Source organism: Hirundo rustica, chromosome Z (assembly GCF_015227805.2).
Source record: "Hirundo rustica isolate bHirRus1 chromosome Z, bHirRus1.pri.v3, whole genome shotgun sequence".
NCBI lineage: Eukaryota > Metazoa > Chordata > Aves > Passeriformes > Hirundinidae > Hirundo > Hirundo rustica.
The window spans coordinates 75,407,339-75,431,048 of record NC_053488.1 but is presented as its reverse complement, the minus strand read 5'-3'; the positions used below and the strand labels follow the sequence as shown (position 1 = coordinate 75,431,048).

At 43.2% G+C, this 23,710-nt stretch overlaps 1 protein-coding gene across 4 annotated transcripts in view; it reads left to right on the top strand.

The window, feature by feature from the left end:
- The window catches only part of LOC120765654 (3'-5' RNA helicase YTHDC2-like), a 31,498-nt gene extending 16,473 nt beyond the window's left edge, over positions 1–15,025 (top strand). For all 4 annotated transcript variants that reach the window (XM_040090734.2, XM_040090733.2, XM_040090736.2 and 1 more), the window contains 13 exons: positions 480–585; positions 722–841; positions 1,704–1,976; positions 2,490–2,616; positions 3,097–3,302; positions 5,445–5,640; positions 6,738–6,847; positions 8,244–8,533; positions 8,932–9,109; positions 10,456–10,659; positions 12,674–12,856; positions 13,951–14,050; positions 14,197–15,025. In XM_040090734.2, coding sequence (XP_039946668.1) covers positions 480–585; positions 722–841; positions 1,704–1,976; positions 2,490–2,616; positions 3,097–3,302; positions 5,445–5,640; positions 6,738–6,847; positions 8,244–8,533; positions 8,932–9,109; positions 10,456–10,659; positions 12,674–12,856; positions 13,951–14,040 — 2,083 coding nt within the window. In that variant the 3' untranslated portion in view covers positions 14,041–14,050; positions 14,197–15,025. The remainder of the gene's footprint in view (positions 1–479; positions 586–721; positions 842–1,703; positions 1,977–2,489; positions 2,617–3,096; positions 3,303–5,444; positions 5,641–6,737; positions 6,848–8,243; positions 8,534–8,931; positions 9,110–10,455; positions 10,660–12,673; positions 12,857–13,950; positions 14,051–14,196) is intronic.
- Positions 15,026–23,710: the final 8,685 nt, after the last annotated feature.

The following is a 23,710-nucleotide window of genomic DNA, read 5'->3' as shown; positions in this document are numbered from 1 at the left end:
AAGCCACAGGTATTTGAGCATGAATGTGAGAATTTGCTGTCTCTGTCCCTTTGCTCACAAATTATTTCATCTTTATTCTACCTCTTACTCCAAGTGTCTCTTCTGTTTGGGGGTGTGAGGGGAAGAAATGAAGTTTGCAACTTGGATTCCTTACAACAAAGGATAATTGAGACTTGGACTGGTCTTAGGTTAGCAAAATACCCACAGCACTTTACCCACAGCACTTTAGATATCCCATGTTTTTCTTTCTCCAGATTTCTCAGTGTTGGGTCAAAATTATAGTAAAAAATTGCCACAGTCTCAGAAGTAATCTGTGATTGGAAAACTCTCACTTTTGTGTGCGACTTACACTTAACACTTTTGTTCATAGAACTGCTTCTACTTTTCCACTCTAAGCTTCTGTGTCTGTTTGCTGGCTTTTGGTTTTGTTTTTAGAAAGAAATCCTAATTTTAATAACTTTCCATATTTTATTTTCAAGGGCTGGGCGTCATCAGCCTGGAGTCTGTTTTCGTCTCTTCAGCAGGCTCCGATTTCAGAACATGTTGGAATTTCAATCTCCAGAGCTTCTAAGAATGCCACTTCAGGTGCGTGTTCAGTTAGAAATTAGAACTTTAAAAAATGTGATGTCATCAAACCGTACTATTAATTGCAACAAATCCTGTGTTTGGGGGTTGTTTCCAAATCTTTGTAATCTTTTTTGTTCTGCCTTTTAACTTGCAGGACATCTGTTTGTACACAAAACTTCTGGCTCCAATTAATTGTCCAGTTGTAGACTTTCTTACAAAAGCTCCTGATCCTCCGCCTGCTGTAACTGTGAGAAATGCTGTGCATATGCTTAAGGTCAGAAAAGGAATAGGTTTAGATGGGAATTGTGTTTGATTCCAAATTTGTGGTGTAGCAGTCTATCTTACTGATTTCCGTCTGTACTGAAGCCGTTTTTAATTACTTAAGGATGTCTTGAATTTTTGCTTACTGTCTGTTGTCGCAGCAGGACTTGTTAGGGATTGAAATGAGCCGAGACACGCACTCTTGTTTATCAAGGTGAAAAAGGGTATTTCACGACTCAGTCGTCCTGACTCAACAACTCACTGACTCAGACTACAGCAAACTCCCACTATAGACTTGCAGACTCTGACTTGCAGGCTCTGACTGCAGGTGATTCCTGCTAGCTAGACTCTGACTGCAGGTATTGCCTTGCAGACTCTTTGACTACAGGTTTTCCTGCTAGACTCTGACTGCAGGCTCTAACTGCAGACCCAGACTGCAGACCGCACAGCAGACCCTTTACAGCAGCAATTCTCTATCCCATCTGGCCTGTCCTCCAGTCCTTCTGGGTCATTCCTTCAGTTGCTTGTTCCTCAGGATCCTCCCCTGACTAGCCAACCCACCCTTTTATTCCATTCATCCTTATTGGATATTGGACTCATCAGGGGCGAGGTCACCTGTAATCCCTTCTTCTACAGTCTGCTTTCATTTTGTGCGTGGGGATGTGTTTTTCCATGTCAAGGGAAGAGAGTTCTTCAAAGTCTTGTCTCTGTTAATGGTTTGGCTTGCTTTTTAAGTGTTTGGGAACAAATCTAGTTAATGTCCAGTAGTCACATTCTTTCTGCTTTCAGTGTAAATTGATTTTGTCCACTGTCCCCGTCCCCCTCTCTTTTGTTTGTTTGTTTGTATGTGTGTATGTATGTTTGTTTATAAACAGAGCATAGATGCCATGGACCCTTGGGAAGATCTCACTGAGCTTGGTTATCACCTCACTGAATTGCCTGTAGAGCCACACCTTGGTAAAATGGTGTTGTATGCTGTAGTTCTGAAGTGCCTGGATCCTGTTCTGACCATTGCCTGTGCTCTTGCCTGCCAAGACCCTTTTGTGCTGCCCACGCTGGCCTCCCAAAAGCGAGAAGCCATGCAGTGCAGGAGGCGTTTCGCTGCAGGGACGTTCAGTGACCACATGGCCCTGCTCAGGGCTTTCCAGGTAGTATTTCATTTCAGAGAGTACTTAATCACAGCAGATCACCCAATCAAGGCAAATAATGTGCCAGTCTACTTGGATGTAGAGTGGTGGACTGTGATTAAGTCCTTGGAGAAGACTTTATTTTAGGCTAAGTGGCTTTCCTGTATATTGGACTCATAAATTTGTGAGGGACCGCTTTTTGTTATATGTTTTGTTGATATTTTCAAACTTTACAAAATTCTGAATGTTCGAACAATGTGCCTCTTTACATCCTACTACACTGAAAACTTCAAGATCTTAATGTAATGATCTTTATTAAACTAATCATTTTAACTTGCCATAATTGTAGTGAACATTGTAGTGAACGGGTAAAGAGAATCTAGTTCTTGAACAGAGAAAAGAATCTAGCTTGATACATTTACTTTCAGAGTGGGGTTTGTGTTAATTTTATTGACAGAAATGTGACTTTTTAAAAGAGTGCAGATTTTAGTTTTAGCTTATCAAATTAATAGGCAAATGTAAAAACGTTTTCAGGCATGGCAGAAGGCACGCAGTGATGGCTGGGAGAGAGCCTTCTGTGAAAAGAACTTCCTATCCCAAGCCACAATGGAAATCATTGTAGGAATGAGAACACAGTTGCTTGGCCAGCTTAGAGCATCAGGTAATGAACTTGGAAAAAAACTTAACCTTGTTTTAAAGTCAAGCATATAGAAATTGTAACAAAAATCATGTTCACTGGTGTAATTTTCCTTACTTAATTTGAAACACACCTTCATGTGTGTTTCACATGTACACATTCATGCAGGGTGTGGTGTAGATGAGGAAGTGAGGCTGATCTAGCTGAAAGCACCCTCATCTTCGCATACATTTCACTGTTGAGATGAATTTTGTGTTTGTGGATTTTTATGTTTTTGCGAATGATTCCCATAGGAAATGTCTTTGTATTGTAGAGAATAATTGTATTCTGTGTTAGTATGAAAGCCCTTATCAGGAAGGATTTCAGTGTAATGGTTTCTTCTTGGTGCTGTTAAGGCTGGCAGTGGTGAAGAATGCTACAAAGAAGTTGTTTATTTCACCTTTATTTTCAAACTCCTTTTGAGAACCAAACACAAGCTAACATGGCACCATTTTGTCCTGTCAGGTTTTGTGAGAGCCAGAGGAGGAGCTGATATTAGAGATGTTAATACTAACTCTGAGAACTGGGCAGTAATTAAAGCTGCCTTAGTGGCTGGGATGTATCCCAATCTTGTGCATGTAGACAGAGAAGGCCTGGTGTTGACCGAACCAAAGGAGAAGAAAGTGCGATTTCATCCTACCTCTGTTCTTGGCCAATCTCAGTACAAAAAGGTGAAATCACTTTGAATTTATAGTTCACAAAAAAGAACACTAAAATCTATGACATGTTTTAGAAATGTCTTTTCCTAGTTGTCAGTAGTTCAAAAGCAGCATGGGCATTTAACACTACAGCTTTAGAAAATACTTTTCTAACCAGCTGAAAGAACTGGAGTTGGTTCATTTTCCCATTGTTTCAATTAGTCCATTCTCTAGATGAAACAAGGCAAAATCGCAAAAAAATGCCTCTAGTTATAAAATTGTTTTGCAGATATAATGATTCCTACTCTTAAAGGCAAGAAGTTCTGCTCTGAAACTTTTTTTTTAACATTTCTTTTTAAAGCAAAATATTTTGTTTTATCATGGTAGGATAATTTGTGAATCTGGTTGAAATCTCTCATGCTTTTTTATCTACATGTATATTTTTATATGTGTATAATTATACCTGCATTATTTCTCAAAATATAGACTCATATAGAATGGTTTGGGTTGGAAGGGACCTTAAAACTTATCTCATTCCAATCCCCTGCCATGCGCAGGGACACCTTCCACTGATCCAGGTTGCTCAGCCTGGCCTTGAACACTGCCAGGTTGAGGCATCCCCAGTGTCTCTGGATAAAATGAGAAATATGTTAAAATTAACGTTAATTACAGGTAGAGGGTTGTAGTGGTTTTACATTTGCTAAATTTTGGTTATTAAATTTCGAGTAGTGGTCTTAGTGTTTATTCCTTTTCTGTGGGAGAGAGATTAGGAGAAAAGCAAAACAGGCTTAAGCTTAAAAATGAACAAATAGTTTTTATTAATACACACTAAAAGAATGGAAAAAGAAGGTTGGGGAAAAAACTAAAACGAAATGGAATGAAACTCTAAAAACACTCTTCCCTTTCCTTACAAACTGTTAACTTTCCTACAAAACAACATAAAGAGACAAAATTTGTAATTTTCAGTCAGTTTCACTATTTGAAATAGTCTTTCACCAATTTTTAGGAGAGGAGCCTCTCCTAGAGTCATGGGTCCTACTGACAACTTAGAACAGTTCTCTTGTGGGTTTAACTGTCAGAAATCAGCTGCCTGGGGAAACCTGCCTTTGTGACCCCTCCCCTTAGCAGTTTCCTAAGCTGCTTATGGGTCATGGGTCTTAGACTTTTGCATACTGGGGTGTCACCTTTAAAAGATGAATAACTCCAAAGGCAAAGGATTCTTCATCTCAAGGCACAGAGCTATCTTCTGGCACAGAGGACTTTTCATCTCTATCTCTGTTCAAGCACCTTATAGGATTAATATCACTTAGTCCATCACAAACACCTTTGCTCAAATCTATGCACAAGTTTAAGCAATCGTCTCCCCAAATGCATATCTTTCCCATGATTTAAAGGAATGACCCAAATATAGAGTTCATTTCCATGGCTTAATAAGGATGGAATGACAAACTCCTCAATCCCCTGTCCCAATAGTCTTTTCACTCTCACTCTACTGACTTCACGCTCTTCCTTCTTTATGTTCACTCTGTCCTTTTCTTTTCTCTCAGGGAAAGGTTAGGCTTTAGAAGCTTCATGTTGTCAGGAAAGGGTTAGATCTGCCCAGAGTCTTTTCCTCTCTTGCTGCAGCTCATGGTGTTAAGATTTTCAAGGCTTCGCTGGTGGGGGGGGCAGAACTCACACAGAAGCATCAGAGATGAGAGCGCTTGGGCAGTCTTGAATTAAAAAACCAGGCAGGATCAGAAATGCCTTTTTGGCCCACCCCTCAGTGTACATCGGGGCAGCCTCGGCCTAAACGGGGCCTGGGTGGCGGGCCTGCCCGGCCCCCCTTGCTGGCAGCAAATGGAGCTGCCAGCAAGGGGGCACAGGGCGGAGGGGCCCGGCCGACCCCCGACTAATGCACCACGTTACCGTTCTCTCTCTGGCCAAAGGAAAAGCGAGTGACCTGCAGGAAGTCAAAGGGTTTTATATGTATACTCCCAAAGTCGCAACTGAAAGTTTTGGTGGTTAAACTATATGCCGATACTCTAACTAACCTTCGGATAGGTCCCTGTCCTTTCTAAAGCAATTCCTAGGTCCTGACCCGGAAATACGTTCTACGTTTCTCCGTGACTAGAAACAAAACTGTGCAACCCATGACAATGGTATAATAGCCTAGTCTTACCTGCTTTTGCGCAGATTGCCCCAGCAAATGGACAAGCTGCAGCCATTCAAGCCCTCCCTACGGATTGGCTTATATATGATGAAATTACAAGAGCTCACAAGACAGCAAACATCAGGTGCTGTTCTGTTGTGACACCTGTCACCGTGTCCCTCTTCTGTGGACCAGCCAGACTGCCAAGTAATGCCTTGCAGGCATCTTCATCCTTTCGAGGTACACTGGGTCCGGACTTGGAATGTTTTCATTGGTATACACTAATTGTGTGACATGGAAAGCTTATTTTTCAGTAATACTGAATACATATGTTGGCTGATTCTGAAAACAACAGTGCTGTAATTCCAGTAGCTATTCAGGAATAGTTTGTAGGTTTTGTACCAAATCTCTCAGTTTTGGGATTCCATAATTTATGGACACGTTCAGTTCTGCGGTCTCAGAAATTACAGTATAGATTGTAAGGGAAGAATGCAGCCACAATATCTAGTAATAGTACTGGTACTGAGAAGTGTAGTATGTATGTTCTTTTTCGACAGACTGCTTTATTTGATATTTTGAACCAGATTATTCAAACTGAATAATTTAGAAACAATCAATATGGCAAACAAGTCATGTTGCTTCTATGCGTTGACACACTCATTTTCAAGATATGTTGTCCTAATAACTTTAATGTCAATTAGCTGTACTATTAACTGTAAGTAACAGAGAATGAATAGAAATTTCCTTTTTTTTTTCTTATTTAAATTGAGTCCTGTTGGAATGGAAGCAAAAATAACTGCTGCTAGTACTCGTAGTTTGAATCAAACTAAAAGTCCAAGTTACTTCTGAAGCTTTCCTGTCTTGCTTTTTAACTGTTAACCTTAGAATAGTGTTCATGCTGATGGAATTGCATGTTAGGAAAATTAAGGATTCCCAATTAATAGCCGTATGTATATATAATTTTTTTCTTACTAGGTCATTAAGTCTGCTGTTTTACTAGGAAATAGAGCCATGTGTGGTTTTACAAACAGCTTTAGGCAAAAGTTGGATAGTGGCTTGTAAATACTGGTGAAGGTACATGAGCTGAGTCAGATCACATCAGTACACGTTTTCATGTAGTAGGACCTTCAGCAGGTTTGGCTACTTGGTTGCTGCTATCTGGAGCAAAGACTTCAGTGTGTTTGCAGAAAAGAAGAAGTAGTTTTACAAATGTTTACATTTTAAAGTCAATTTTAGAAGCAAAAATAGTTATTGCTGGTAATACAGTAGTGTTCAGTTTTTTGTATATAAATAGAAATAATATAGAAATGCTAATGCACCTTTTGTCTTTAATTCAGGGGGAGGAGTGTCTAATGATAGTAGTGACAGTGAGATGGAGGACAAAACAACTGCTAATCTGGCACTGCTGAAGCTGGATGAATGGCTCCATCTCAAACTGGACCCTGAAGTAAGTAAGAAATCACTGCTGGGTTTGCTTCATGTAGAAGAATTGTAAGAAGATGTGAAAAGGTTTTTGTAACATTTGAGTAGCCAAGAATTTTCTTTAAGAATGTCATGGTCTGTTTGGGTCTCTCAAACTACATACTCTGATTTAACCTTTACTTCATGAGCTCATCAAGAATTAAAGGGCTTCCATCCCCTTTGGCCCAGAGTTGTCTGTCATGTGAATTCACGTATTCAACATCCAAGTTGCAAGGTGTCATAACCTATCACCGCTACCTTTCAATTCTTTTACCTATGGGCAAAAAGAAAAAAGATAGTCACCTAAGTCAGTTGGTGAGAATGCTCATCCCTCTTCCTCCATCTTGGTGTGGGTGTCCTGTCTGTGGAGCAGGAAAGCCTCAGCAGTCCAGATGCTGTTGGATCTGCTTCAAGAACTTTCTGGGCAGTACCATGTTTTATATGTCTAAGCTTGGTAGTTTTGTCCCTTTCCACAAGTCAGCAGATTCTGAAGAGACTGCCAGACAAAAGATAATGCCTGCAACAAACAGTGGCTCCATAATGGCTCTTCTGTTCCTTCTGGCCTCCTGTCCTGCCTGCATGGTGCTCCATCAGGCTGTAGCATGGTCCGGGATAGCCAAAATCTGAACAGGAGCTGAAAGAACAGTCACACTGGCATATTGTGGTTTCCCTTCTCTAAGAGGATAACCAAAATCAGATCAAAAAAGGAGCACCTGAAGCCGGTGTTCCTGAAAGAAAATTGCTGTCAGATTTTGGAAGGATAAATAAAAACCACTTTGAAATAGAAGTCTTTAGGTCATCAGGAAGCTGTGGTAGGAGGTAGTTTATGGGTCCTGAAACACTTGACCTTAACAAGTCTAATAATAATATAATACTCTCTCTCCTAGACATGTCCAAATGAGTGCTTTTTAAAAATTTATTTTAATAGAAGCATTCTAATAACATGGAAATTAGACTATAGTCTTCTGAATTTAGTCATCACATTTGAGCACAAGTTTGTGTAAAAAAAAAGTCTCTTAGACCTCTTTTACCTCAGGTGTGACTGCAGAGTGCGTGAGTATAGACTGATTTGAGAGGAAGGGCATAAAGCATAAAAAGACTGGGTTTTCTAGAAAGGTAAAAAGGAAAAAAAAGTCTATGGATGTACAATACAACGTTAAGTTTAGCACGGAGCTAAATGAAATGTTTCAAAAACTACCTTGCACCCGAGGAAAAGAGTAAGTTAACATCTTAATTTAAATATTAATTATTCCCCCTCGCCAAGACTTTAGTAATTTTGGACCCTGTTTATATGAGTGCTGCCTGATAGGAAAGAGATAGGGTTCTCTTACCTGTCGGATCTAATTTTCATCAGTCTTTAACAGAATTTGAATTCATTACAGGCTGCTGTTATGCTGTTGCAATTCAGGCAGAAGTGGCACAGTTTGTTCCTACGTCGTATGAGAGCTCCTTCTAAACCATGGTCTCAGGTTGATGAAGCAACTGTAAGAGCAATTACAGCTGTCCTGAGTGCTGAAGAACAGTCTGCAGGTCTGCAGCAACCTTCAGGAATTGGCCAGAGACCAAGACCTGTGACTTGTGAAGAACTTCCTTTGGCATCTACATGGAGGTCAACCAACAGTCGAAAAAGCTCAACAGAAATGGAATTATCTGACTCCTCTAATGCTGAAAAGTAAGATGTTGAGGTCCTCTGCTCACCGTAGGTTGCAATTTATGTATTCAAGCATCACTTAAATTTCTGCTAGTAATAAGGAGGTGGAAACAGTGGAAATACCGTTGGAAGGTTTTACTGTTGTATACTGCATTGTATCCCGCTGAGAAGTGTTTCATACATGGGCCTGCTGTTTGAGAGAGCGGTCAGGAATGTTGTCCATGAATTGTGATCTTTGAGAAGTAGCAGATGAGGTTTAACAGTAGCATTAAAAAACCAACGCATGATCCGTATGGGTTTTTTAGTTAGAGTTTAATATATTTCGTAGTTGCTGTAATACATGTGGTCATGCAGTAAGCTGGCAGGTGATGTAAATTGTTCAGTGACTACTTGTGAAATTCAAGGTATGTCCTTTTTAGGGTTTCAGTGAAATCTACATCTCCTGCACTCCACCAGCCAAAGAAGTACAAAGAAAAAGACATTTTGCTCTGCAAACGATCCTCAGATGACAGATCAGCTCAGTCATCACTAAAGCCTGCAGACAGCAGTAGCTATCCCAGCCCCTGTGCTAGTCCTTCTTCTCCAGTATCTGGAAAGGTAGAGGTTTCTCAAGCATGTCTGCCTGCTCTTCAAAAGTAATATAATTTCTGCAACTATTAGGTATTTTATTGATAAATTAGGAACCTGACAACGTTTTATTTATAACAGCTGCATAGTACTTCCTTCTGGAACTTAAAATCTAGACTAAATATCCTTGTTACACTAGTTCAATACAGTAAAAATAGTATTTGTGGACTGCTGAGGTAAAGCTGTCCAAAGTAAAAAAATGATTTTTTTCTTTAAACTTGTTCTAATAAACAGCAAAGGTGTATTAATTTTTTTCAACTAAATTAGAATATTGTATGCACACCCCTGAAGTTTTTGGATTCTGCCTTTCTCCGTTTCTGTAAGAGCATACATTGATACTGATTCTCTTTAAGTATTGTGTTATCTGTGTTATCTGCCTTATTACGACTGCTAGGGTATTAGGTGTGGGGTCGTTGGTTGGAGACAGATATACAGCACAGCTCACCAAGGGTCATCAACAAACAGCCAAGATTTATTATGGCCACCCCCTCATACAGGGGGTTCAAATTTCCCGGGCTCGGTAGCTGATTGGTTGGGATCTCTGCACCGCCCAGTTCTCTGCAATTGTCTGCAATTAGGATCAAATGGAATTGGCTGGGGGTCCCCTGTGCAGGTTTGAATCCAACCTATCCTTACCATACCTGGGGACTTGTTTTCCTTCTAGGCAGGTCAAGTTTGGGGGTCCAATATGGTCAAATTTATCTGGCAGCTACAGAGCAGCTGCACTGTGACATTTGGGGTTTTTTTGTGATGGTTATTTTAACAGAGCAAGCATTTTTAATGAGATTATTGTTGTAGTTGTCCCTATATACTTGAATAGTAAACTGCAGTAACATTAAAGAGATCGCTGAGAGGAAACTTCATGGACTCATTGGAGGATTTAGTAATTCCTCTTGAGTCTTTCGGCTTTTAAATTCCAACACAATAAAAGGAAGAAAAAGGAAGGTATAAATGCAAGTACTGTGCTGTAGCCGGCAGTCCAGGATGATTAATTTTGGTGTCATCTCAAGGGGTGTCAGACTTAAGACAATTATAATTAATCACTAGACTTTTTCTTCCTGTTCTGCTCTACTTGTTTTCTGCCTCGCATGGATGAATTACTATTTTGAAAAGTGCTTTAAAAATGTAAAATAGGTGTGAAATACGTTTAAAGCCATTTCAGACTGGACCAGCTGACAGATTTTCTGTTTCTTGTAGAATGTGGAGGAGACAGGGAGGAGCACAGCCAAGGGATTTCTATCTTCATGTGTGTAAAACTTCAGAAATTAAGCCTGTTTTTATTTTATTGTATTTATTACTTTAATTTATTTTTCCAGGGTTGCAAATCTCCTTCACCAAGACAAAATGTGCCGGTTCGGTACTTTATAATGAAAAGTAGCAACTTGCAAAACATTGCTATTTCTCAGCAGAAGGGACTATGGTCCACTACACCAAGTAATGAAAGGAAACTGAATGGAGCCTTTTGGGAGAGCAGCATGGTTTACTTAATATTTTCTGTTCAAGGGTCTGGATGCTTTCAGGTGAGTCTTAATCTTAAACTAAATATTAGCAGTGGTTGATGGTTTAGGAGGATGCAGCAAATGACTGTGTGTAGTGCGGACAGCTTTGCCTATGATTTCCCACTTTCTGAGAAGCAGAGCAATGTGCAAATGTCTGTCCTTGCCAAGGAAGGGGTATTTCATTCTCTGAAATATACTTGTCCCTCAAGACCTTGAGCGCCAGACAGGACAAGGCATCCCGTCGGATTCCGCAAGGCCAGAACTGGCGGGGGCGGAATAGGCGGTCAAGGTCAAGAGCTGAGACAGACTTGCCTCCAAACAATCACGAGTCAGAAAAATGTTTGTATTCCGCAGTAATCCTCTAAAACAACAACACCCAGAAAAAAACATCCTAACAAAGTAGGGGATCGCTACTGTTTGCATGCCAAAATGTGTATTGTAAGTGAGCAAGGAGTTACAGTCAATCCACAGCTTTCTAAAGCCAAGAAACTCATAAATCTGTTTATTAAAATTTTTATGAAAACTGGTTTTATTCACTTCCAGTTAGGAAGCTGGCCATGATTCTTCCAGAGCTGTGTCTTGACTTCATATTCAGTGAGATATTTGTCAACAGTTAGTTGGTCAAATCTGTGGTGAGTTTGAAGTTAAAAACTTGACCTGGTAGTGCGAAGTTGCAGGTTAGCTGTGAGCCAGCTAATGCTTGTTCCAGGCAGAGAAAGTTCAACTTACTTCTTCATATATAAGCTATTTGTAAAAGTCATCTGAACTTAAAATCTAATGAACCAACCAAAACACAGCTGTCTTGGCAATACCACTGAAGGACTGCCGTGACATATTACATAGGATGTAATGGAATTGCCTACGTATGTATTACATATGTAATACATATAATACATATATTTGTATTACATGCATGTATATACATTGTATGTAATGTAATTGCATACGATGGTTGGGCAAATGGGAAAAATACTGGAAAGTCATTTTCAGCAAGTCAGTTGTTACTTAAAATGGGCTGTTGCACTGGTGCTCTCAGACAAGGAAGCACAGAAGAGAAGACACACTGAGACAGGAGTGCAGGTGGTTGATCTTGCCCTGCCTTCCCAGTTTTCCCAGTGCACTGCACCCTCATGGGAATGTGAGCTTAACTTCCCTATTAATCTTCTCTTGCCCGAGTTGTCTCTCTCTATTCCACATTTATTTTTTTCCTCTATTCCTTTTATTAATTCTTATTTAAGTCTGGCTTGAGCTATTGAGGACTGCTTATCTCACAACAGCAGTGTGTGCTGGTAGTTTACACGGTGAACTGCATCTTTTGGACCGCTAAGTCCTAAATGGCATAAATTGACCAGAATAGTTGATACGCTGTGTATGGGGCTGGGTTTGCTTTTGGTTTCTTTGGTATGTGGGTAAATCGGAGTGTCCTTAAGTAAGTTAGATGCTGTCTCAGGTTTGGGGTTTCATTCATTTTCTCTTTAAATATTTAAATATTTGTCATGTTGGAATTTCATCTCGCTTCACCAGAGCAGGAAATAAAAGCAACTTTGACGTTGTTCTTTGAAGAACAGCTACAGTCTCCTAATTCTGTGTGGAAATTTGTTAGCATAGAGGGAACATGAGAAGGAACAAACAGATTTCTGCAAAAATTACCTACAAGTAACAATATGAATATCTAATAGACTATACTGTAGTTGAATATTCATCTTGATTTCCTTCTGCTTCAGGTGGCTGGGCAACAGCTCTTTAATATGCTACAAAATTCAAAAAACCTTTAATGATAATTTTGTCATTGAGAGACATTCCTTGTGGTCAAAAGCTACAAAGCATATTTGAAGTGGAAAAAGAAATGATACTTCTAACTTCCTAGATGTAAACATTTTGGAAGCTCCAGCTTCTTGGTGGAGCTGGAGAGTGTGTGAATCACTTTGAAACTACTTTCAAAGTTTCATAGGAAGTTCAGCTATTTATGTCATCCCACCATAGACAGATATGCTCTCCTGATGTCTGTTCTTTCATATTTCAATTTTTGTCCCAGGGTTTTGCTAGAATGGGTTCAGTGATTGGATGTGAGAAAAGTCAAGACTGGGGATCTGCTGGTTTCGGAGGCGTATTTAAGGTGGACTGGATTCGAAAAGAAAGCATTCCTTTTCAGTTTGCACACCACTTGCTCAACCCATGGAATGACAGTAAGAAAGTACAGATAAGTAGAGATGGCCAGGTAATGTTACTCTCTTCTAAAGTTTTCTTTACTTGGTAGAATTGTGTATTTTTTATTAGCTTGTTCAGACTTGACATTTATCTCCACTTGTTCGTGGATCTGCTGATCTGAATTCACAGTTCATCGGTGTATCATACCTTCAGCTAATGCAGAATTACTGCGGAAGTAATGGAGCCGTTTTGATAAAATCAAAACAGTTTCTTGCTTATGCGTTTAAAGAATTATTTAAAGATGGATGCTTCCAAAAAGAAGTTGTGGGTTTTAGTTTGTCATTTAGTTCTGGAGGTTTGTGCCCTGTTTGGTTGAGATGTGTTCTCTTAGACACTCTGTCACACCCAAATAACTGTTCATAATTACGAGTGTTTTCTTCTGTAAAACCTGAAGAGAATCCTGAGGTTTGAGGCAGAGTAAAGCTTAGTACCATTCTTGTATTTGTTATAGCTCTAAATGCAGCTATGAGAAGCCAAAGAATTGGTACAAAATTTCTGTGTGGCAGTTTCTGCCCTCTCCCCATCCCCTCCCAAAACATCTCCTTGATGATTCAAAAGCTAGAGTTCTTGTATCACCATCTCTTCTTTGAAACCTCTCTCCAGTTGTAAGAAACTGGAGGAAAGGAGAAGTACAAGGAAAGGACAGCCAGTCTATTTCTTGTGACCTCTCTTTCCACGTTCTCCACTACACTTAATCGAATTCAGCTTAAAAGATGTGGAAGATAATGGTCTTTAGTTAGTAAGTGACTGACCTGTGGGAGGTACAAAGTATCTGGTGCATCTGTTCTTGTGTATGGTGATAGTGTGTTCACTGCCAATTATCTTTGTGAGAACTGACCCTCTCACTGTGAATGAAAACACCCCAAACAGCCTGGAGGCCAGGGTGGCTAGTGAAAGTTTTTATCTCCTGCTGAGCCCTCGTAAGAAAACCTTGGCTGCGGGGAGTTCTAACTTTTGTCCCAATAGCAAAAGGAATGAGCTCTCCTAGAAAGGTTGAAAGGAATCACCAGCAACCATATCTGACAATTCAGTAAGAAATAGCTTCTCTATGCTCAATAGAGTTGTCAGTGCAGATAACTTCCCTGGTTTCCTGATCATTTCTAGGAGCTGGAACCACAAGTTGGAGAGCAGTTGCTGCAGCTTTGGGACCGTATTCCTTTGGCAGGAAAAAAATTGCCTGAGCATGCCAAGTAGTATGACCGAGGTAGTTACTTATGTGTTGCTTGCTGGTTTTGTGGTAGAGGAAAAGCTGTGCACGTACAGTGTACCATCACAGTACTGTCTTTCCTTTGTAGCTTGTGGAAGAACAGGTACACTTGGTACTAAATATTCATTTTGATTTTCTTTCAGCTGGTTTAGGTTGTTGAAACATCAGCCATGGGAACCAGCAGCATGTCTACAATAAAGATGAGGAAGAAGGTGATGCAACAACCTCCTAACATTCTTCGTCAGCTGTCTAGCTGTGCAGCTAGCATGGAAAAATAAGAGGCAATTGTGTTGGTTTCGGAGTTTATTTGCCAGCCTGTTTTTTGACTGAGTTGTTTTTCTTACAGTAGCGTGCAGTTGATACTTAAAAATGCAGTTAAGTTCAAAACAAAGTTGGAAACAATGGACCTCATGTAAGTTGTCTGTGGGTTTAAAATAGCATAGCAGTCAGTTTAAGTCTTCAGTTTACAGTTACAACTTTGTCAACCCAGTAAAAGGTATGAGAATGTTAATGTTAATTAATCAGTCTTGCAGTTCAGTTGAAATAAATACTAACTCCAAATATGTTGACAGGCTCCTGAAGTGTACTTCTGCATCCACAGTGGAAATGAGCAGAATCTATTCATACAAACAGCTAGGCAGCTGGAAATGTTAATTTTTAATTTATGTAAAGCTAATTATTTTCAATTAGTTTAAATTCATTTTATTTTCATTTATTTATTTATCATTGAATTTAATTATTTTAAATTAATTTGGTTTAAATAAAAAGGAAGGAGAGGAGCATGAGACTTCTGAGATTGGGTGCATCCACTGATGTTTCCAATTTCAGTTATTTTTAACCTCTTAGAAGTGACTCACACCTTGAGAAGCTGAAACAGTCTTTCGGAGGCCTGTGGCCAAGTGGTACTTCAATAGTTCACTAATTTAGGCACTGCTAGAAGATTTGTATTTCATTAAAAAAGAATAAAAATCATTACCGGTAGATTCCTTGATCATTTAACATAGTCTTCATGCTTTCTTTCAAGTTGTTTCTTTTTCTTCCATACCACTGCTGTCTTGGTTTATTTGGCTTTTTCTTAGTCTTTAACGTACTGTACTGTAAGGCTGGTATAAGTGGGTGTGATTACTGTCAGCACTGTTCATGATCATCCTTAGGTTAAACCAAGACTTTTTTCTGTTCTGAGCCTCTACCTATCTTCTCCTGCCTGTTCAGGATATTACCCCATGCATTCATTTTGCATTCCGTGTGGTGAATTCCTCACATGAACCATCAGTTTGACCTTTGCCAAGACTAACTGGGTGCCTGCAAGGCTGGTACTGCCCAATACCTTGTTTCTCAAGAGAGTGCATACAAGGGAGGCATGAGGCTCTTCCTGCCTTTACCGTACTTCCAGGCCCGTGCCCACACAGGAATATGGGGCAGTACTGCCTTGTCCAGATTTATGGGGTCCTGTGCACTCCAGAGACAGAGCTGGCAGAGAGAGGGAGCATGGGTGAGTGTAACGTTTGTAAAGCCAAATAGTACTTCTGCAGCTTGATGGTAAAAAGGACAGTCCAGCCATGGCATTTGCATTCCACAAGACCACTGGCCAGTCTAGGTCATTTGTGCGGAGGAGAGATTGTCCCGTGCTGCCTGCCTGACAGACATGGTTATGTAAGTCTTTGTATGCCCAGATGTTAGATGCAGCCTAGTCATAGTGAATTACATATTATTACCTAAATAACTGTACTACTGACCTGTATTTTCTCATGCACTCTATTTAGATGTGGACTGTTTATCCCTTAAGCTGTGGGTCTGGTGTCTGTAACCATCTCCTTTTAGCAGGGCTGCCTAAAGCACTTACATGCTGGTAGCAGGAGTGAGTTGCCACTTTCTGTGATGGTACCAACAGTATCATCAGCCTCCAGAAGACTCCAGCACTGCAGCATGATTTTTAGAGACACCGAACCTGCCTGATTATGACTGAGTGTGATCATCATACCTGAAGTGAAAACTAAAGCAGGGTGAAGGGCTGAATCTGTCTGAAAAATAACAGGGCAGCAACAGCCAGCAATTCAACAGAATCCTTGCATTGATGACAACAAATGGGAGAAATGGCCCATCACCATCTCCTCAGCAAAAGTAAAAATCCCACTTTGGAGGTGGTTCTGCGTTAAGAGTAAAAGAAGTTCTGGCAAGCTAGACCATTGTCCATAACTAGAGTGTGGAGGAAGGGAACATAAAGAGGGTTCTGAAGAACAGTCACGGTTTTGCCAGGTTTGTTCGTACATGAATGAAATCTACCTGAGCAATGCTGATTCAGGACAACTCCAGTCATGTTCCTCAGCACAGCAGGAGCTTTGTCAATGTCTCATGAGAAAATGCTGAGCTGTTCTGCCTCCTCAGAACATACTCCTGAAAACACGTAATGATGGCAAGCTGTTTTGCCGCAGACGGTATTTTTTTGTTGTTAAATACTGTGTAGCATAAAATTGTTTATTTCTTTCAATATTTGCTTTACTGCATTTTTTCCCCACTTATTGAACTGGCATCATTTCTGCTCCATCATCACAACATTAAGCACTGTGGGCTTAATTCTACTGAGCTTTCATTTTAAATGCTTCATACTGGTTGTTGTAGAAATGAAGAAATTAAATCATAGCTCATACCTGGCAGGCCAACCACAGGGTTGTGGTTAGATTAGTCCATAATTATCCCCAGGCATTTTGTGTTTAAAGTGAATTAAGAGTGGTATTTGCAGCTACGACTTCCAGCTTTTCTTTTTGTGGAACAATGCTGTGGTAATGGTTCCAGAGCAGCTGCTTTTCTAGGTGTATTCAGTCGTGGGTTTCACCATCTGGAAAACTTTAGCAGTTAGTCTTGTGTTGCTCTACAGCTTCCTGTTCACACTTAGCTGCTCTGTTTTCCTTCCCTGTAGATCATGCTGTGTAGGAGTCTCCTGGGTGTGTGGCCAGATGGGACAGGTGGTGACGAGAGATCTCTGGAGTCAAGGCTGGTCTTAGAGCATGTGGTTTATTGCATAGGTCGTGAGTGAAGGGGCCCTGCTGAGAGCTGCCAGCCGCAGCTCAGAGCAGGCCCGTGAGAGAGAGAGAGAGAGCTAGGAGAGAACTAAGGGGGCGAAGTCAGGGTGGAGGAGAGGAGCTAAGTGTAGTGAAGAGGATAGTGTAGTAAAGAGCAGAGAGGAAGAGAAGAGCGCGAAGTCCCCGTTACAATGCATTAAATCCTTTTCCATACTGAATATTCTAATTTACACTAACCAATCTAGTACAAGATACAAATCGTATTGCATTTACATACAGCCTATAAGAATCATTACATTACCCTATGTGTTACACTTTAGACTCTTAAGAGTTGCTCTTCGAACCCCTCTTGCCAAGCTAGCAGGGTCTGCTCTGACCCTTAGACTTTGGGTAAAGAGAAGGGCATTGTTAAATCAAGGGAGGATTACCTTCAGCTGGCCATACCATTGTTTTCCAGACATTCAGTAACTAGGACATCTCAGACATCGAAACTTGCTTTCGATTCTATTTCACTTACAGGTTTCATATTCTCAAAATCTAAGCAGTCATATTTATAAGGCTTCCTAGTTTCATCCTCCCCAACAATGCTGCACTGCTCTTAGCTATCACTCCTGCTGCCTTTGTTGCACCTTCTAACAGGAACCACAGTGCACAAAGGAGGTGATGCTGCTCTGGATTAAAAGCTTTATTTGCTGTTTTCTTTTGGCAGATGTTGAAATGGGTTGCCTAAACAGGAAGTGTAAGTATGGGTGAGAAGAAAGATGTGTGCTAATGTCTTTACAAATAATTTGATGGGTGAAGTTTATGGGTGTTAACGACTTGCAAATAGGTCTTAATGTGTCTACCAACTTTGGGCAGCAAGTTTGTTACGGGGCCCAGACAGCTTGGCTCCTGAGAGAGCTGGGTAAATCAAGGAGGTAACTTTGGGGTAAAACCAATGAGGTTCAAGGGGGAATGTGGGGTAGGCGGTTCGGGAAGGCTGTACCTTCCTGGTGCCTTAGCCAGTGGGGAAAGGAAGAGGGCAACACCGTGGCATGGAGTTCAGGATACAAGGAGAGTGTGCCCTCCGAAACCCCTACAGAGAAAACCCTGCAGGCGTGCAGAGCCCCAGTGGACTCTGTTCCTTAATTCAAATAAAGTTGAAGGACTCATCTGTCTCCTTTTTACAGATAAACCTCTGGCGTTTGTGGATTTTCCAGACATGGGTTTAAAAGCAAACTGGTTCTAAGGAAAGTGGATTGTGAGTTGTATTACATCAGAGAATAGTCCTGAAAACACTAAAAATCATTTCTCGTTGTCAAATCAGGCAATCTAGAGAAGGCTCTATTTTATTTGCGTCAAGCCAAGAAGGAATTTTAAAGCTGATTTGACACCATGTGGGTGTAAAATTACTATTTTTTGCCTTTTGCTGTATTGTGCACAGTTTTAAGATTTATGGCCTCACCTCTTTAACTTTGCAGACATGAGTAATCATATTGCATTTAGTACTGCTAGGGTGAAGGTTGTAGCACAAAGCTCCTAAATAATGTATGACTTTGTTCTATTCATAGGGAATGTCTGGTCAATCCTGGCAGCAAGTCATGTAAGATCGAGAAATAAAAAACAAAACACAGCTGCCAAAGTTGCTTGAGTATGAGAGCAAACCCGTGTCAGTGGAGACGACCAGGCCAGAGCAGCCTGCCCTGCTCTGCCCTGGCTTCAGTGCCGTGCAGAGCCATGCGACACCCCAGGCAGGGAGCAGGCAGCCACAAGGGTGGCTGTGGCACGGGGGCTCCTGAGAGCTGGCGTGGTGCTGGGAAAAGCCACCCCAGCCCTGGCCCTGGCCCTGGCCCTGGCCTTCTCCAAGCTGAGGGCAGCAGTGCAGGCTCCCTGCCCTGCACAGTTGTCTGCAGTGGCCACCACCCAGCAGGTGCCCTCGCCCATCCAGATGATGTCCTCCCTCAGGGTGCCACACCTGCACGGCCACACTCAGGGTGCAAGTGAATGCAGCTCAGCCAGAGCAGGAGGTTTCCTTTGCTTCCCAATCTCACCTGAGAAGTGAGCAGCAAAATTGTCCTCCCTCATCAGATGGGACCATGGCAGGACCTTGCTTGGCATCAGCCTGCAAGAAGCCAGCTGCACTCACAGAGTAGCCCCTCAGCACAAAGGGCAACGGCCAGCTGCCACCCATCCCCAGCAGCCTGAGCATGGCACACAGCTGGCAACCTCAGGCCTGCCAGCCTCTCTGCCCTGCACTGCAGCAGTCCTGCCAGTGGTAGCAGCAAGGACAAGCAGACGCTGCCGTGTGCTTCCCAAAGCCTCTGCTTGCTGAGAGCACCACAGACACTTCCTCCCTCCCCGCCACACATCCCTGGCACGTCTGGAACAGCCAGAGGTGCGTAAAAGGCAGCCATTCTCACATTTTCCAGGTCCTCAATCACCCTTTCCAGCCTCCTCAATGTCCTCCTCAGGGCAAGAGAGAAGTGGAAGATGAGCAGTGATGACTGGCTAGTCACAGAGCCCAGAGCAGAGACACACTCACGGCACAGGAGTGGCTCAACTCCTTCTCCAGAGATTTGATGGATGGGACACAGGTCACTTGAGCTCCCTTGGTGCTGTGAAGAGGGAGGGAGCTGCGTGAGCCCCAAGCCACCTCTCCTCTCTTGTCATATAGCTCTGCCTGAGACCTGCCCACATCTTCAGGTGCAGCTGTCCCCAGCTGGGGAGCGGTATTCCCCTGTACAGCTGCTCCTGAGCATCCCCCATCTGACTGCTCCTGAAGCACTCCCCAGACTACCCCCGTAGGGTGCCCACCCCCAGGTCCTTCAGCACCTGGGAGCCCCGAAAAGAGACAAGCACAGGCGCTGCTGCCTCCAGCCCGAGGGGAGACATGCACCTGCCCAGCCCTGCGGGAAGGACATGGGGGCAGGATGAAGCCCCATGGCTGGGGCAGGTCCAAGTTGCTGCTCAAGCCTTGCTTCCCTCTGATGTGTCCCGAGGCTTTTACCCTTCCCTTCTGAGGACCAAAGAGTGACCAGGGGATGCAGGACAATGGAAATGTGCCCATCCATTCCCTGCCCAGGCTCTGCATGGAGGGCAGAGGTCATTCCCAGGGTGGTGTGTGCATGCCTGGAAAGCACTCCTGCCCTGCCATGGCACGTGGCACCACAACTCACTCAAAAGTGGCAGTACAGGGACAAGGTGATGGGACAAGGTGAGGATGCCATTTTTATTGCTGCCTTCCTGCTGCTCCTCCTCTTTTCACTCCATCACTGCTGCTCAGGACCCACAGCTGGTCCAGGGCCAGGCAGAACTGTGCGTGCAGAGTGGTGTTCCAGCTGCAGAGAGCAGAGGCAGGCAGTGAGTTGCATGTGGCCTCCCTAGCACCCGCTGGGGCAGGGCCCTGTTATCCTCCCCTGCTGATGTTGGGATAATACTGGTGCAGGATGCCTTTGACCTGGCCCCAGAGCCAGGGATGGGGCAAAGGCAGCTGGCCTCTGAAGGTTTTACTGCAGCTTGGCAACCACCAGTTCCTCTTGGAGAAGGAGAAAGTGCCTCTCTCTGGTCTTTGGGCTGTGGCTCAGAGCCATGGCTGTGCTCAGCACTGCCTCATCATCACTGAGAAACTTCCAGCAGAGCAGAGAAGAGTGGCTGTGAGGAAGGCGGCCCCTTCTGCTGCAGGACCCGGCTGTGGCCCCATGTCCCAGAGCTGTGGGAGAGCCCACCTGGAGCCAAAGCAGCCCCAGGCCTGGGACAGGAGGACCCTGGCCTTGCTGTGAGGATGCAGGCCAGCCACTGACAGCAAGGATGGGAAGCAGGATGGCAGGGCTGGGTTGGTGCTGCCTGCCCAAACCCTGCCTTCTCCCACTGTCTATCTCTGCTGGGACAGCTCCCTGCTGCGTGTTCTGCTCCAGCTGCCTGACAATCAGAGCTCAAGAGAAGCTGGGCTAGGCACTGAGAAGGGACACTGCAGCAGGACTCACTTCCAGGATAGACAATGCTTGCCTTGCATTGTCTGGGGAGCCCAGACTTACCTGAGGCCAAGGCTCATCTTCCTCCATCTGCTGCCAAGGCTTTTCATCCTGCAGCCCTGCATGCAGTCAGCTGCCTTTGCCCCGAGGGCACTTCAGCAACTCCAAACTGCTCAGCCTTTGGTTTACTATGACCCCAGGTGTGGCGGTGCGAGAACTGTTTTATTAGGTTTTTACAAGAAGTTTTATGTTATAGTTCATTTCACCGTACCCCCAGTTCTGTAACCCTTTTGTGTTTTCTGTATAATAAGGTGTTTTGTGCCAGTCCTCCCACCCCTCCCCTGACTTGGAACATCCCCTCTGCCCCCCCTCGCTCTGGGGCAGCCTGCCTACTACTTCAACCCCTCCCAAGGTTGCAAAACCATTCGGAGAGGGCTTCAGGTGATAGGTCCCCTGGAGCAGAATTCCTTTGGCCCTTGATTGTAGTGGTCAGAGGCTTGGGGGTGGGCACACCTTGTTACCCCCTGATTTGTTGTCTTGTTGTAACCTCCCTTGAGCCCCTTCCCCAGTTATAAGGTGGAGGAGGGAGATTCAAACTCTCTCTGCTCTCTGTGCTCTCGCTCTCCGGCCTCTCTGGCCTGAGGTTTGGACCAGCTGTGGGACTCCCACAGCTCGGCCTGAATAAACATCTTTTAACCTGCTAAGCTGAGAGCCATCCTTTTCTTACTGCCACTGGTGTCACAACACTATTTAGTCCAGCTGCTGCTGAGAAGCTGAGCCAGCAGGTAAAGATAACCTGTGTGCCCATCCGAACAGGGAACACCTTGTAGCTGTGTAGATCTGAGCTAGCCGGAGGCCGGCGCCCACCCGGTGCGGAGACAGAAACAGCAACAAGAGCCAGGTATCTGCACAGCTGCTTTACAGGTTGTGTTGCTTCTTGGGGACATTCCCAAAGGAATTGTCAATTGGAAATTGGCCAATTCCCAGCTGATCCTCCAAAGAAGGATCAACACCTTGGGTGGCTTGGCAGCAAACCTTTGAGGCTGATAAGACACAAATCCTTCAAGGCTTCTTATTCTTGCTAATTGCCCTCCCTTATACAGCTCCCAATTGTCCAGGCAGGTACCTGGGTATTCCTACAGAGCCTGACCTCATTCTAAACCCACTGCACTTAATGTTTCACGCTTCTCCCTGTTACTGAGGGTCGTGCTTGGAGACAGGTGCATGACACAGTACACACTGAGGATCATCAGCAAACAGCCCATTTTTTGTTCAGAGCTTCTTTTTATTGGGGGTTTGAATTTCCCAGGCTTGGATAGCCGATTGGTTGGGATCTCTGCACTGCCCAGATCTCTGGCCAGTGATGTGTCTGCATCCAGGGCTTGGATGGGGTTGGCTGAGGTCTCTGAGTTCCATTGTTCACCTAGGGACTTGTTTCTAGAACAAGCCAGGTTAGCCAACTGGATTTAATGACCAGATTTATTTTGTCTAGATGCAGACCAGATGTACTGTGACATCTCCCCTCATCCCTGACGGATGATGACCATCATTTTGACAACCGAAAATCTAAGCTGCAATGTCAAGCCCCATCACAAGATCCAGGATATATTTTTTACTCTTTCTTTTCTCTCTCTTTCTAAATGTGTGTGTGTGGGGGGGTGGTTTGTTTGTTTGCTTGTTTTCTTTCTTTCTTACATTTCCTTAGGTAATATTTTTATGTTGTCATATTGTTCTATTACTATCGATAATAATAACCAGAATGGCTAAATACCTGCTTTCCATTGCAACCAAGCTGTTCTAAAATAAAGCCTAAATATATATATATATACAAATGCCAACCATTCATTCATTCATTCATTCATTATCAATTCACTCTTAGCCAAACCAAGGGATTATTAACAAGAACCTTCATGGATGTGGGTTCTAACAGCAACTAACTGCCAAACTGACACCTAAGCTCTGCAGAGATGATGTTGCTTTGCATCAGCCACATCTCGCCCAGGACGCCTGCCCCACAATAGACTGGAGGAAGATGATGAAGAAGGATCTGAGCAAAAGCCCTTTCCAGTTGACAGCTACTCTTCCCTACCTTGAATTTGTAGGTATTTTGTACTTGGATTAAGCACATGTCTAAGGCATTCAAAAAACAATCTGTCCAGTTTTTGTTAGGATGTGTCGCTGAGGGGTGAGGAAGGAACCCCAAAGGCTCAAGACACAGGCTGTCAGGAGGAGGCACAGCAGCTGCTTGACCTTATCAGAAATTCCCCATTTTTGTCCCATGTTTGTGAGGCTGACATATGCCTGTCCCTCAGGCTCCACTACAGTGTCTCCCCCATCTTCTCTGAGGATTTCTGGCAGAGAGAGGGATACATCCAGACACATACTTGCCTTTTGGTCCTTATCTGCTTGGCCTGCGGAGACACTTGGGTCTTCCAAACACAGGTCAAGAAAGCAAAAACATGTGCAGCCACATGACCTCTTGGAATACAAGAACACATAAAGCAAAACTCATCCAAGCCCTTCCCCAGTTGTCTTCTTGATGATGACATTTCTGGTATCCCAGCTCCAAGGCTGTGACTCCAGCCCTCCAAGCCCTCCACCCCTCCTCATATGTGTCTAGTGGTGCTTGTGGCTCCTCCACACTGCCCTTATCCTCCCCAAAGATCATCCAGTTTTTCCATCTGTAA